Source organism: Mugil cephalus, chromosome 2, assembly GCF_022458985.1.
Source record: "Mugil cephalus isolate CIBA_MC_2020 chromosome 2, CIBA_Mcephalus_1.1, whole genome shotgun sequence".
Lineage (NCBI taxonomy): Eukaryota > Metazoa > Chordata > Actinopteri > Mugiliformes > Mugilidae > Mugil > Mugil cephalus.
Genome location: NC_061771.1, coordinates 15,956,191 through 15,969,741, shown reverse-complemented (window position 1 = coordinate 15,969,741; position 13,551 = coordinate 15,956,191). Strand labels below are relative to the sequence as shown.

General features: G+C 44.8%; 1 protein-coding gene across 5 annotated transcripts in view; it reads left to right on the top strand.

Annotated features, from left to right (window-relative positions):
* The window catches only part of bnc2 (basonuclin 2), a 159,179-nt gene extending 148,659 nt beyond the window's left edge, over nt 1-10,520 (top strand). For 4 of the 5 annotated variants that reach the window (XM_047579525.1, XM_047579526.1, XM_047579523.1 and 1 more), the window contains one exon: nt 4,724-10,520. In XM_047579525.1, the coding sequence (XP_047435481.1) occupies nt 4,724-5,537 (814 nt within the window). In that variant the 3' untranslated portion in view covers nt 5,538-10,520. Of the gene's footprint in view, nt 1-3,606; nt 3,681-4,723 lie in introns of all 5 variants that reach the window. The other variant, XM_047579528.1, reaches the window with a different exon arrangement.
* Nucleotides 10,521-13,551: the final 3,031 nt, after the last annotated feature.

Here is a 13,551-nt window from a genome sequence, read left to right as displayed (position 1 = left end):
GACCATATGGGAGACAGAGATAAGTTAGCAAGGAGGGACAAGCTGCTATGAGAACAAGACACATTTAAACCAGCCGTGTGCAGTATACATAGCTCTGGGTGGGTGAGACTAAAGCACACTATTGTTTCCATACTTTTCTTGATAGCATATGGGACACATTACCACAAGTTCAAATAGGGAACAAAACAACAGAGGGAAGAGCACCGCATAGCTTGAGAAATCTTGGGGCTTTGAGACGAGACAATAGACAAGCCCTTCTCATCAAATCTGTCCCTGGACAATGTTCTAATGGTATAATGTGTGCTCGAGTGTAATGATAGCAATAAAATGGGAATATAATTTAGTTGTTTTCATCAGAGCATTTGCTCTGATAAGATTAAGAACACTGCATGTACAAATTTATTCGCACAAAATAATGTTTCGGATGTTTATTATTGGTAAATTTGATAAGTCAAACTACATTCTCCCTCTTAATTTGATTTTTTTTTCAGGCAGTGTTGGCAGTACGATTAATAAGCAGCTCTTCCCAGTGGTTTGCCTCAACATAGAGAATTGATAAAACAATACGCAAGTTAACACAAAGCAGTAATATTTCGAATATATATAGAAGTATTCAAATAACCACAATTATTTTGAATATTAATAAGGGGAAAGTAAATCAGCAGTTACTTATCGTAGTTAATTAAGCAGCGTTACAATATGGAGCTATGCCTGACTTCCTCTTCTCTTATACATCAAGCAACAGGATTGTCCTCTACACACCGTGTCTGATTAGTCCATTGACCAAGTGAAAAGCCAAGAGCACGTCACACACTGTCAGACGGCAGCATCAAAAGCAAACTATCAAAGCAAAGAAGAAGAAAAAGGAGAAGGAGAGGTCATTTTATGTGCAGAGAAAAACAACCGAGTACCGATGACACCCTCAAAATAGGACATACAGTAAATATACTAGCAAGGAAAAGGCATCGCTAGTTTTGATCTCAACACCTGCATGTCAGAACATCTGTGAAGGTGGATAATGCGCACACTCTCGCAGATACAGAAAGGGATCATTTAATGCGCCCTTTAACGTGTGTTTGTGGATGCAAAATCAAGAGCAAGATAAGTGTGTGTGGTTTTACAGCGAGGTGTTTTCACCCAGCCTCCTGGCTGTCTGCCTGAGGTAAATGACGGCATATTTAACGTGGGGAGTGAGCGGCGTCGGCGCAATCGTCGAAGAGGCCGCTTGATTAACTGCTGGAAAGGCGGGCGCCAGCAATCATCGCCATTATTAGCCTTGTTAATTATAATTTTTAATCTGGTGACGAGACTAGCTTTACCTATTTTTTGGTACTTTCCGTCCCACTTTCTTTACCTCCACCCGAACATGCTACCCTGATCCTTTACCTACTGCTTGTCGCTGCAGCGAGCAGGTGTCCTCCTGCTTCCACATTCTCACGGTGCAGCCGTGCGAAGCCCGCGGTCCCTGCATGGGCCACTGCTAACGGAGAGAGTGAAGGTTAATTATGTTGGAGAGTCTCTTTCCTCCCCTCTCCTTCCTCTCTCCGTCTCCCTCCTTTTCCCTCGGTCCCCACACGGCATGTGGGCCCAGCTCCGCCGCTCCACAATCAGCTCTCTGTTTGTCTCTTATAAACAAAGGGCATGCTGCTCATAGAGAGAATATGTTAACAAAAGCCACTCAGGCCCAGTTCAAACTATCTGTCCAATAAAAGACAAAAACTTTAAATATCACATGCCTTTGGTTAATTCACTGACAGCTTAAGTGTGATTCATTTTGTGGAGAAGAAAGACGTTTTATTCTTAGATGAATAACATATAGACGCCCATGCAAGTGCTCTGTCATCAGTATTCCAGTTGAACACTGCGAGTCAGTTCAAGTAATTCTAAATCGGAACTTGTACAAGAAAATGTTTTCCGTGCGATACTAAATGCAGATTTAATTTCTATTCCGTCATTTGTTTAAAGATCATTGTTCGCAGCCTATTCTGTTCAAGAGCAAGAGACGATGCCAAGGAGACGCAACAGGGACAGAGTGATAAATGCAACCAGAACTCCCGTCCTCCCACTTACACCCAAAACCTCATAACGCACCCCAAGTGACAGGAAAGACAAAGAACCACCAGTGTCAGTTTAATACCACTCAGCCTTCCATCTCATTTACGCATTATGAGGCGTTTAGACGGCATCCATGCGCACAGACACAAAAGCAAGGGCAAGGGCCATCCGACGAAGCCTAAAGATGATTAACGCCGATTGGGACAGGCACACTCGCGCTCTCCCTCCTCTGCACCATCAAAAACGGGCTCTCTCTCGAGGCCTCCCCCGTCTTTTGGGCGAAGATGAGACTGTCAAATTGGTTTGCCAGCCACATTACTGGCCAACAGGGAGGCAGAGGTGGAGGAAGGGGGTGGGGGGGCGGGGGGGGGTGGGGGGTTGGGTTTGGGGGAGGAAAGACAGAGCATACTGAAGAGGAGTGATGGAGGTGGAAGGATGGCAGGGAGTGGGAAATGGGGCAGAATGTCTAAAGCTGATAAATGAAGGGACGGGGCCTTTATGTCCACTGTGTGTGGATTCAGCCGACTTCTTTTGATTATTTAGGGCAAGGAGGCACTGCGAACACAACTGGTAAATAACAGTGGGCTCTTTCTCCTCTTTAGCTCCCACAAATAATTTCTGAATGGTTACAAATTACATATTATAAATGGACTTTTTCCACCCCCCTGCAGTTTACTTTATTTGCACATTTCTTTAAAAAAAAAAAGCAGATTGTAGTGGTTATTGTGATTGTTTTTCTTTTAAATACTGTAACTTTCTAACAATGTGGTACGCATTCTTAAATGGCTATTGTAGCTATTCTGCAGACTACTTACTGCATGATGTTTAGCATGTCTGACTTTACTAGATAGCCATGGTTAATTTAGAGCTTATTAGCAGTGAGAAGGTGTTGTTATAGAGATGGAGAGATGTTGCAAAGGACCCGCCTACCTGAGCATCAGCAACAGCATCTTGAGCTTCAGATTTATCTGAGCAAATTCCGTGGCCACCCGCCCACACCCCCCCACACTCCCCCACCACCCCCTCATCCTCGCATCTCAAGTTTTGTGTCCCCCCCACCTCCCCATGCCCCTCCCCTCGCCACCCCAGAGCAACATTTTCCTCGATTCTGATCGCCGATTAGGCAGACGGCCGTGAAACACGCCGGTCTCTCCCCCAGCCGGGCGTCCACACGTGTATATCTCACAGCGCCACGGACACTGAATCATGGCTCCCATATTTTATCCATAAGTTAAGGCCATATGGGTGCGAGTGTACTATCAAAGGATAAAAAAAGAACAAAGGATTTATACAGTCTTTTTGATCGAAGTCCCACTATATGGAAGTAGTATATTTTCTGTTTTTCACACACACACACACACACACACACACACACACCAATGTAAGCGTGCGTACACACACACACACACACATACATGTAGTGACAGCCACGGCCAATCAATTTGCCACGCTCTCTCCCCACAATGCTGACGATGCTCGAGTGGACGGGCTCCTGGTTGCTTGGTTCACAGAAAAGGGTCCCTCAAATGAATGTATTTTTACCTCTTGCAGGACAATGTCGGATAGGGAAGTAAATAATTAAAGGAAAGGGACCCTTTTTGACTGCATCAACCCTGCCACTGCTGGTAAGCTCTACTATCCATTGTGACTCAATTTTTGCCCGTCCTTCTCAGGATTACCTTTTTCTTTTCTTTTTTTTCTTTTTTTTTAATTTTTGGTCTGTTTTACACACATGCGCCGTCCCTGCATGGAAACCCTTCACATTAAAAGGCACAGAGTGTTTGCATTTTTTTTTTGTGCTGACCTGATATGAGAGGAGAAGGCCTTTATGTCATATCTGACTCTGGCTTAAGTTTCCCTTCTGTGTTTTTGTTGTTTTTTTTTTTTTGTGACGTGTGTACCGTGGGTTCCCTGTGTTTCTCAGGCTTTCTTGGCAACTGTGAAATTGGAGCGAATAGGCATTGAATTAGATTTTCATGCTCATTTTGCTTTGCATCCTTTTGGCATGGCTTTGTGTGCTAACTGAAATCACCACTAATTGTATCCTGGCTTAAGCATGGCACTTGTTACTTCGTTTTCTTTCATCAGCTAGAGCACATTGTGTGACACAGTTTGCCTTGTGTTTGGGAAAAATGCCCATCTTAATTAAATCCAGGGCTACATAAAGACATGTTCATTGAGGTGCTCGATTAAGCCACCTCCAATAGGGAACGAATGCGATAATACTGTCAAGGCCTAGCGCTAATATGCTATCCAGTTCCCCTCGATTATCACATTACCACAGCTCGAATCAATTGATAAACTCCCATTCAATATGGTGGAGTACTTAATTGAGTCAGAGTCTATTGGATTTGAGGGCTGTGCAGTGCAGACATGCTGACAGTGGTAAACACCGGCAGGATGCTCTCTCTCATTGTACGTTAGTGGACTTCTTCTGAAGAGAGCCACGGGGTGGGTTCTTCGGTGTGTGGGTGTTTTTGTACCTGGACGGTATTGTTTTTTTTTAGATATTGGATCTTTAAAGCCTGATACCATTTCGGAGAAGCAAGATAAGCTGATGATATGGAATGAATAAAAACAGAGTGGTTGTATTTCAGAGGTTGAGTGTAACCTTCAATGGCGACATTCTCAGTGAAACTATGTCTGTCTCCCCCTCGCTCCCCATTAGGCACAGCTCCAACATCAACCTGCACCGTAAACTGCTGACCAAAGAGCTGGACGACATTGTCCTGGACCCCCAACTCACGCCACTGCCCAAGGACCTGCGAGCCGAGTTACTGGCCAAGCTCTACGCCGGGCACCACATGGCTCTGGACCCTATGGTCGGGATGGGCATCGGAAGCGCCGGCCTCAGGCCCACCGGCCTGAACCACCACAATGTCCATTCCCCCATGAGCAACGAGCATCCCCACTACCCCTTCCACCAAGACATTAAAAACCACCACACCAACGGTTTCTCCCGGGGCCAGCCAGAAGACTACATGGTGTTGGACCTGAGCACCACGTCCAGTGTTCAATCCAGCAGCAGCGTCCACTCCTCACACGAGTCAGACGAGGGCAGCGACGAAGGCATCCTATTGGACGACCTGGAGGAGGAGGGAGAAGAAGAGGAGGAGGAGGAGGGCAACAGTGAGGGAGAGGACTACTCCCACCGGGCCGTGGGGCAGGCTGAAGGGGGACATCGGGATGAGACCGGAGAACTAAAGGTCGAGGGGTTGGACCCCTCCTCCTCTCCGTTCCTGCTTTCGTCCACCGGGGGCAGTAATGGCAGCAGCAATGGGATCCTCTGTAATATCTGCCACAAAATGTACAGCAACAAAGGGACCCTGCGCGTACACTACAAGACTGTGCACCTGCGCGAGATGCACAAGTGCAAAATCCCCGGTTGCAACATGGTGTTCAGCTCTGTGCGCAGCCGTAACCGACACTCTCAAAACCCCAACCTCCATAAAAACATGCCCTTCTCTACAATAATAGACTAAAGAATGACTTGCTACGCTATCCTCCTGTCAGTCTGCCCACTCCTCCCTTCATTCTTCACTCTTATTTCTCCACAAATTAGCTTTTAACCCCAAGGCCATCAAATACAAGCTAAATGCCTGTACGCCTCCTGCCCGTCCTATGTAAGACATTACAAGACATTTCTATCTCCATCTATAAAATGAAACGACTCTCAGTACAGTTCATCATCGCGTCCTTTGACTTTTCCTTCTAGGGAAGAACGGGATGACACTCTTGAGCATGGAGTTTGCTTTATTACAAAACTCCTCTTTTTTTCCCCCCCTTTCTTTTCCCAGAAGCCCCTTCCATCGTGTCCTTTATAACTCCCCCCCCCCCAACTTTGTGTTTATGTCCGCCTCCAAAGAATCCGAATTCAAACTCTTATTTGTGACTTTGCCTGCAGAAATGATAGTATTGAGAAAAAAAAAAAGAAAAAAAAGAAAAAGAAAATCTTCTTGTTGTATTTGTGTAATGATAGCTTTTAAATGAACCCCTTACAAAAGCATGACGGCTTCATTTGTAAATAATGTTCCAAGAGGCTTTTGGTGTAAAAGAGTTGTGTTGATGGTTGTTTGCTTCTTTTTTTTCCTCTCTTTATGGTTTTATGTTACAGTCCAGTACAATACTTCCAGCTATAGGCAAGAAAGAGGTAGCATCTTACTAGCTTGACTCATTTATTTTAGCTTCAAAGACACATTTTAAACTGAGTCCTAGGGAAAAAAAAAGAATATCATGTGTGACTTGTTTTATCTACTTGTTAGATATTCAGAGGTTGCCGGCATGCTTTTTTAGGCTCCTACACTGATATCATTCTCTGTATTTCTATTGATTTTTTTTTCTTTTCTTTTTTTTTTTTGTCTGTTATGTTTATGAGCTTTAGTATACCAATTCAGTTTTTGCACTTTGCATCTATACAAGGGGATGTGTAATATTATTATAATGAGGATTTTTTGCAATGGTGAGTATAGGTGTCGTTTGGGGTCATCGATGGCTACAACGCCGAGGGAAGTGACAGTACCTTCAACATACTTGTGCCAGTTTCTTTTTGCACGCGCTCCGTTTCACACACAGCTTCACAGCAGAGGGCATCCTGCCACCCTGAACAAAACCTGAGATCTTCCCCCATTGCCCCCCCCCCCCATCAGCATATTCAGAAAGTGTTTCCAAAGTGTCTTCAAAACAAATCCAGGCCCGGCTAAATATGAAGCGCTGTTTTACAAAAGCAGAGGAGTTAATCCTCCCCCACCTTTTTTTTTTTTTTTTTTTTTTTTTGTTGCTTTAAGAGTAACTTCAAAATTTATTATGACCACAGTAATTACTTCTGGGGGTTTGGTGAGTTATTCGTTCTGGAGCATGCAGGAACTGGCATTGTTCTCACAAAAAAAGGCATCTTACAGAAATATGATTGTCCCATAGATTTAAAAAAAAAAAAAAGGATAGAAAAATAGATAAAATTAGTCCTTCAACTGTGACCCAAACAAGTGTTTGCTTAAAGAAAAGACAAAAAGAAAAGAGAAGCTCTTTCAGTGTGATGTCGTACTTAAAATCACACTCCATTTGATGCACTTGAGTCTTAAAACTTTCGCTGTGATATTTTGGTTTTCCATCGCTGAGCGTCGCCTTCAGATATACTTTAGAAAAAAAAGATGTGGCCATTTCTCTGGCTGTTGGCTGTGCAGCGATTTTTAAACTTGTCCATGACTGTCTTACGGTACAAATGTTTCCAGTGATTGGGCAAAGTAGCCAAGGGAAGGGGTATTTATTAGCGGGTGATGTGTCTTCATGGATATGTTTTTGTCCAGTATAAGAATATCTTTTGTAAAAAGACAAAAAAACTGAGATTGTTCCTTAAGTTTGACTTGTTTATCAATGTATTAGCATTGCCATGTGTTACTATACAAGGAGATCTTAACTCTTACTTGACTGGTGCTACACACAGTGGGAAAATATGCAGTGTTATGCGGTGTGCTGTACAGTATTCACAACACCCTACATCCATAGCAGTGTTGAGTTCCACGTGTTTCACGCGTAAGCCATTTTTGCAATACAGACATGACCTATCTGTCCTATTGAAATATTTCATGTTCTTTTTTAAGACCCCACCTATATGACACATGCAGTTTTTAGTCCTCTCTTCTCAGAGATAAAGAGGCCGAGACAGAGAGCTGAGGCTGATGGAAAGGTTGCGGAGGTGGAGGGCTGACTAGGGAGGAAAGGATGACAGCAGCGATCATTAAAAATGTGCTGCTTCTCTGTTACCTGGAGGCGTCCCGCCATTCCAGCTCCTTCTGTCTAATAACTCACTTGTCACTTCGTTACACTGCCAGATGCCAAGGTTGCTGACAGGACTGTGACACTGACAGAAGGAGAAAAAGAAAAGAAAGAGAGAGAGCGAGCGAGCGTGCCTTCGTGCGCGCCGAACAATTTAATTTGACTCCCCCGATTTAGCTGAATTCAATTCATCCGAACATTCTCCGCGCGCGCTTATTCTTATTCAGTGTCATCTGTAATTCAGTTCAATTCAGTCCCTTTCTCTCGCCGTGCTTTCCTCTTTGTCTGCCAGCGCGCAGTCATTTAGCAGCCGCCTTACCCATTTCTTCAACCCGCCACTCACTCACCACCTCCACACGCCACAGCGCAGATCCTACAGGGACACACACTAATAGTGTATGCTTAAGTTCACCGGACGGCCATGGCATAGGAAAAAGGGATGGGTAATTGCCTGTTTATCCCAAGTGAAGGGAAAATTGAGTACAGGAACCCCTGACTTCTCCCAGGAGTGGGTTTCACTGAGGCGCTCGCTGCCTCATTCGCTCATTCAATCCCCCCGGCACTCGCTCTGGCAGAAATATATATATTTAAAAAAAAAAGTGCTACTCCAGGAACCCTGCTGACAGCTGTCTCTCTAACAGACAACCATACGAGCGTACACAAGAGGAGAGAGCGGCACACACTCGGAAGGATGACAAGACCTAGATGACTTGTTAACCTCTAGTGACGGAGGAGACAGGGGCAGAGAAAAATATTCCCACCGCAGGAAATGAAACTCTCCTATTTAAACATTATAGCAAGCGGCCACCACGCAGAAAGACGACCAAGGCAGAACGGATACGGAGCCAGAGGAGGGTCACACACAAATCTCTTCACGCGTCATCCTAAATATTCCGACGTGTTTTGAGTCATTTTATTGAGAAAAAAAAAAAAGCTATAAAATGAAGAGAATTAAAAAGAGAGTCACAGACTGTGTTTACCTCCCTAGAATTAACAGAGCCGTATAAACCTAAAACATCATCTTAATGTAACTGTCCTTTGGCCGATAACCTCAGTTTCACCGAGTAGCTTAAAGGCTTATTTTTTTTTTCCTTTTCTTTTCAAAGTAACACATTCCTTATGTTCTCTACTTAGCTGTCCAGGTCTCAAGTAGCAGCTGCGGAGTGTGACCCGTGTCACGCTCGAACAATTGTGTGTTCCTGACGTCAAACACCGAACGCGTTCCTTTGAAACTCCCTCTGCCTCTGCTCCCGCCCCCCTCACCGTCCTGGATGGCGCTGGTCATGCCAGCAGAGCGCAGAGCTGCAAAAACACACAAAGTGTTTGGAAAGTGTTCTCGCAGCAGTCGCTTAACAAAGCGGAGAGGGGGTTGACGACAAATAGGAAGAAAGCGGCAGGGCCAGGACTCATCACCAGCTCCTTCCTGATTGCCTCTTGGAGAGCGATCGAGCCACCTCTCACACGTCCACCCCACTCCCCCTCACTCACTCGGCTCTCCTCTGAGAAATGACCACCGATTTCCCGCTGTTCTGAGAAAGCTCCCAGTCCGACCTTTGCGTTTCTTTAATTCTGCAGCGGCGCGGGTCCAGCCGCACTCTTGCTACCTAGTGACCGGGCTTCAGGACGGCAGGAACACGTCTCCCAGGGCGCCTCATTGGTCCAGGCCACTGGAGTGAATCTTAAATATTTGATTAGAGCAGCGTCAGGCATCAATTATTCTGCAGTTCCACACAGCCCACTAAGGGGTGGGGGTGGGGGTGGGGTCGGTTGGGAGGGGGCGTTGAACGGGTGAAACGCCTGACCTGTTAATCGCTGTCCATTTCCTTCACGGCAGAGAGTGAGCGAGCAGGTGAAATATGTGTAAGCAGAGAGAATGAGCTGAGAGGTGACCCCGCATGCAAACCGCCCAGTTAATGTAGCTCATGAAACAAAGTGAGGTTGAAATGTTCGATGGGACGTCATTAGTATTATGCAGATAGGAGGAAATACACACACGTGGGTTTGTATAGATGCTTCAGTCTCGCGTCTTATGTTCGCAAAAGAATGCCCTCATTAATTTGAACTGGAACCTGTGAAATGTCAATGATCCTGAAAAAAAAGAAGAATGCTGTAAATTCATAAAATGTTTTTTTTTTTTTTTTTTACTTCATTGTATTTCCAAATATATTTTACAGTCTTAAAGTATGAATAGCTTGAAGAGCTGGTGAATTTCGCTTTTTTTTTTCCACTTTTTTTTTTTTGTTCATTGTTGTTGTTTTTTTTTTTTGTGTGTATGCAATGCATTTTGTGTCCGTGTCTTAAAAAGCCTGTGTTACAGCACCGGCTCTCGACAGCGTTGCATGGCTACATAGTCGCACTGCAAAGAACAAACAGCGCAAAAAGGAGCTTGCGTCACTCTGGTGTCAAAATGGTGATTCGGAAGCCTCGTGAATACTGTATGTTACCTAAAGAGGTGTTCCCCATTTGCAAACAGAAGGAAAAGAAAATATCCTTTTTAAGAGACTCTTTTTTTTTTCCTTTCTTTTTAGCCTTTTCTTGTATTTGTTTCTGTATCATAACTGTCTATGGTTTTTGCATAAAATGCATAAGGGTTTTGGGATGTAAATGGAATTTTATTCATATTTTGTCCAAATACCTCTTGTAATTTGTATCAGAATTCTTGTACAATTTTTATATTAAAGATTTATCAGTCACTGGCATTTTGTCATTGCATCTTATTCAACAGTGAAGGACCTCGGCTTAAAAATAACCACCGCACGGTCGAAAGCGGTCGAAAAGCGACGCGTCAATCGAGCCTTTTTTTTTTTTTTACAAGACGCTGTGATTTCAGCAGGTTTTACTGGGCTCTTTAATTAGCCTATGATAAAACCCATTAGGGAAAAGGCTATCTTGACCAATTAGTGGACGATTAGATTAATAGAGTTATTAAAAGATGTACTTGCGTGAGTGGAAGGTGCTGCTGGTGTTAGCAAATTAGTAAGACGGCCACTGAAGGAGGGAACTAAAGGACACCCGGTACCTTTGTCTGATCACGTGCTGAAATTAAATTAGGGAGGAAATGGTAGACGAGCTCAAAGAAACGGGTAGAAATATGGAAAGCACATGAGGATGATCATCTATGAATGTGAACAATGGGCAAAATAGTTTAACAGCAGGACAGTGACACAGAAAGCGATGACGACACTGGACCAAGGCAGCCTGTGCCAGTCATCTTCGGCCCCTGCGACCCGATAGCCCCGACTGGCGAACTGATCCGAGCTCCAGCAGGGATGTCGTGCTCGCTCTGGTAGCCAACAGGAACATAATGCCTCCTCACTCTCCCATGTGAAAATGAAGGAGTGACAAAGGCTTTATTGACCTTGAATTAGACACCGGCCCTCTTTGTCACACTCATCGCTTATAACTGCGCAACACACACACACACACACACACACACACACACACACGCACACACACACACACGCACACACACACACACACGCACACACACACACGCACACACACACACGCACACACGCACGCGCACACGCGCACACACGCGCACACGATTCTCTTCAGAATTTCTGTACGGTATTGATTATGTGCACGGTTAGTAAGAGATACAGCCCCCCTCCCCCCACACACACACACACACTTTTAACAAACACACACACAAATGCTCCTTTCCTCGGCGACGGTCTCCTACTGGGGGGGAGTTGGCTGCTTTTGCCGCCGGGTTGACCTCGCCGCTACGTAACTCAAGTTCACTTCCGGCAGCAGCAGGCCAGTGGATGCCTGACGAACACGCTGGTCTCTGCTGAGAGTCAGAGCTTTTTGGTGTGGGAGACGACACGCAGGCAGACGGGCACACTTTGTCGTGTCTGAAGTGGAAATGGTAGTCAGATCACAGATTTCTAAGATTAGATGTTAGAGTGAACCACACAACTCTAAATAATCTGCTGGGTCACTATTTAAAATAGATGCCAGATTGTCAGACATTTCTTAATTGTCTTTTCAAAAACCAATTAATACACTTGGCGATACATGGAAACGACTTTGTAAACGTATTCTTGGTCTTTGTCTCCGGACAGCACCGACATTATAGTTTTTTCGTCTCCTTATGTAACATTTTTGTTTTCCCTCCATGAAAACTTCTTCTCCGTTTTGGTACAGCGACGCACAGCGTAGACTACACCGCCACCTTCTGCTTGCACGGCCAAATTTATTTCATTTTTTTCCTCATTTTGCCTTTTTTCCGACCCCCTTTTCTTTTCATTTTGGGGGCGGAAAGTTTGCTTAAAATCCGCTTGAGAGCTGCATGGAAACAGGGCTATTGTTATACTTGTAATTGAACTCGTGTTCACTTTTGAAATCGACTCAAATTCTCGTCCAAAAGCTGCAGCTTTCGGTGTGCGCATGCACAGGCATCCTCTCACACTGCAGCACTGGCCGGCAGACGGAGAGTTGCTCCTTATCCCCGTTTGGTGCAACACTTAAAGCTTTAAACGGTTTTCTCAAGACATTCTCCCCTGGTTAAGGGCTGACATTAACAAATGCATCTAACTGTTCCAAACACCTCTGCTATGTGGAGTCGCGCTACTCGGTCTCTGGAAACGCACGGAAAAAAAAAATAAAGTTGCGGGAGGCATGAAAAATGCTATAATGATTGAACAAATGTATTAAGTTAATAATAACAAATGAATAAATAATATAATATAATGTCTGTCCCTAGGCCCTGAAACTGGATAAGGTATACGTCTCCCCAGCCACTGCCCTGAAAGCAGAAATCAATTTTCATTGAGGACTAATTGATCGTAATTAGAAAGTAAATTAGAAAGTAAATCACCAAAACTTAACGTTAGAGGAGAAGAGATTACATATGTCGCTGCAGAGCTGAGAAATTCAAATGTCCACATTTAAGGGAACAAATTAGCATTTGATTCAACTTTTTGACGGCGTGCGATTATCGACTGGATGTCTGTGGGCAGAGATGTGATTCTGGGCGAATTTGTGAGGAAATGCGGAATTAAAGGGAATAAAATAGTTGGCGACTCCCGAATTCTTATAAAACCTCATCTGTGGTAACATGAGCATTGGCTGAAATGGACTGCATACACGTATAAGACTTTTTACTGGGCCTTATTGATTCGGTTCTACACCAGTGAGGCCTGCAATGCTGGCTAATGCTATTGACGAGCCATCAGTCTTGTCCAGAAGTGTGGAGGCATGCAGCTCTTTTTCCAAGACCAACCAAGGAAGGAGAGAGGACGAGGAGAAGAGAAAGAGAGGGGAAAAAACATCAATGGACAGTGATGGAGAGTGGGGAGGAGGGCGAAGATGCAAGCGCAGCAGACAGACTCAGACCCCTGTCCATGGTTTGGGAACACTAAATTAGAAAAAAGACAAAAGGGATGAGAGAGGGAGAAACTGTAAACAGCCGCATCGATCCAACTAGCGTTGGGCAAATCAAACCATTACAGCCAGATTCTCATGACCCGGAGTTGAGGGAGATGGTGTGAATATCTACACACATCCCCGGTGAAGACGAAAGTTTGCAGCGGCACACACCGGATCCGTTTCAGCAGCTGCTGGAGCCGCTAACGCCTTCGCCTGCCTCACCCTCGCTGAATAACAAGGCGGAAGAGCGGCGGGACAGGAAGGGGTTAAGTCGGGAGCGGGTTGAAAGGGAGGATGAAAAAAAGCCCTCCGGCAACCCAGGGACAGAGGGAACGCTGAACTCATCAC